The sequence below is a fragment of the Cyprinodon variegatus genome, unplaced genomic scaffold (genome assembly GCF_000732505.1).
Source record: "Cyprinodon variegatus isolate N-32 unplaced genomic scaffold, C_variegatus-1.0 Scaffold440, whole genome shotgun sequence".
NCBI lineage: Eukaryota > Metazoa > Chordata > Actinopteri > Cyprinodontiformes > Cyprinodontidae > Cyprinodon > Cyprinodon variegatus.
The window spans coordinates 81,919-83,620 of record NW_015150893.1 but is presented as its reverse complement, the minus strand read 5'-3'; the positions used below and the strand labels follow the sequence as shown (position 1 = coordinate 83,620).

General features: G+C 42.3%; 1 protein-coding gene across 1 annotated transcript in view; it reads left to right on the top strand.

Annotated features, from left to right (window-relative positions):
• mtmr3 (myotubularin related protein 3) overlaps positions 1–1,702 on the top strand; it is a 65,019-nt gene that overhangs the window by 14,233 nt on the left and 49,084 nt on the right. The window contains exon 5 of the mRNA XM_015388879.1: positions 297–413. Within this exon, the coding sequence (XP_015244365.1) occupies positions 297–413 (117 nt within the window). The remainder of the gene's footprint in view (positions 1–296; positions 414–1,702) is intronic.

Here is a 1,702-nt window from a genome sequence, read left to right as displayed (position 1 = left end):
GTGGGCCTCTGGGTTATTTTCAGTGATTCTCAGAGAAGCCAAGCAGAACGCTAACTTCACTGCAACTGATTGATGAGCTAATCTCATCGCACGTATGAAAAATCACTACAACTCTGCAGACAAACTATTGGCCAAACAGGAATATTTTTCTATTTATTATAAAAGACCCACTAAGGACTAAAACTGCCATCCCATTACTGAATGAATGTTGCTGTTTACATGTAAAGTGTCACATTCAGTCATTGAATCTGTGGGTTCTTTTCACTTCATGTCAGTTTTTAATCCCCCGTTGCTAGGTGCCCTTCCCTGAGCTGCATGGGGAGTTCACGGAGTACGTAGGGAGAGCAGAGGACGCCATCATCGCAATATCCAACTATCGCCTTCACATCAAGTTCAAAGAGTCCATCGTCAACGTAAGTGTGTTAGAAAAAGTTTCTAACGAGCTTCAAATCTGATTCCAGGATATGTTTTCCCCCGACTGATGTCATTGTGTCTGTGGTGTAAATGGACAGAGCTGGCCTGTGGCGCCACTCACACCTGAACTCCCCTTTCTCTCTGGGCCTGCCGTTGCTATGGTTACAGCTGCTCCAGAGGGGATGCACAACAGTCAGGCCCTCTGTTTGGCTCCCTCAGCCTCTTTCCACCGTATAAACAGACAGGCTGGATGTTATCATTATTTACACCAACAAACATGTTTCAATCATATTAAGATAAAAAAGCATTTTGAGTTTTTTTAATTACAACATTTGGGCTGCTTCTGGAAAAAAATATTTCTTCTTGTTTATATGACGTTAATCCAAATTGTGTGCTGCCAGATAAAATATTTACAAAGTCTAACCGGATTCCTGGAGGAAACTGGTGCTTCGTGGAGGTGAGCCGACATGCAGAGGCTGATACTGGTTTTAGACCATTTCCATTCCTTCTGATTCCGAGTCGGTGTTTTAAACTGGAGGGATTGGTACTTTATGATTATTAACTCTAAACAGCAGAATGTGTTTATTATCTGGGCAGTCTAGACCAGGCGTCTGCAACCCAAACTACTCAAAGAGCCATATTGGACCAAAAAAATAAATCTGTCTGGAGTCACAAATATGTAAAAGTCTTCTATGAGCCTCGTATGGCAACACGGGCTCTAAGTGTATTATCCCACTGTAGAAAAGGACTATGTGGGCTTAAATATATAATAAGCATTCATGATTAAATGTTTATCATGGAGCAAATGTCACATAGCAGCATGAGGTGATGGAGGAGCAGTGAACGCTCTCACCGCGCGCTGCTTCACTGCACGGTTTAGGTTTTGTTGCATTGATGAAATGATAGAAACACGATAAAGGAATCTTTTCTATGATGGACGTGTTTCTGTTGGGAGGAGCTGATTGATTCACAAGGAACCAAGGAGGAACTGATCCATCAGAGCAGAGCTCTCTGACCCTGAAATCCCACATCCTCCGTCACCAACGTTCCTTGGTCTGATTTATATTTTGAGGATTATGGGGGGAAAAAATGGAAGAAATTCACATCCCTGCATCAGAGCGCTACCTGTTTGATCTGTGGATGTTTTTTCTAGGGATGCACGATATAATCGGCCCCCTATCGGTATCGGCCTTAAACTGAATATCGGACATCGGCCACCCCACCGATATTTAACCCGATATTTGATCAGCTTCTTAGTTTCTAAAGTCTTAAAAAAAAAAAAAAAAAA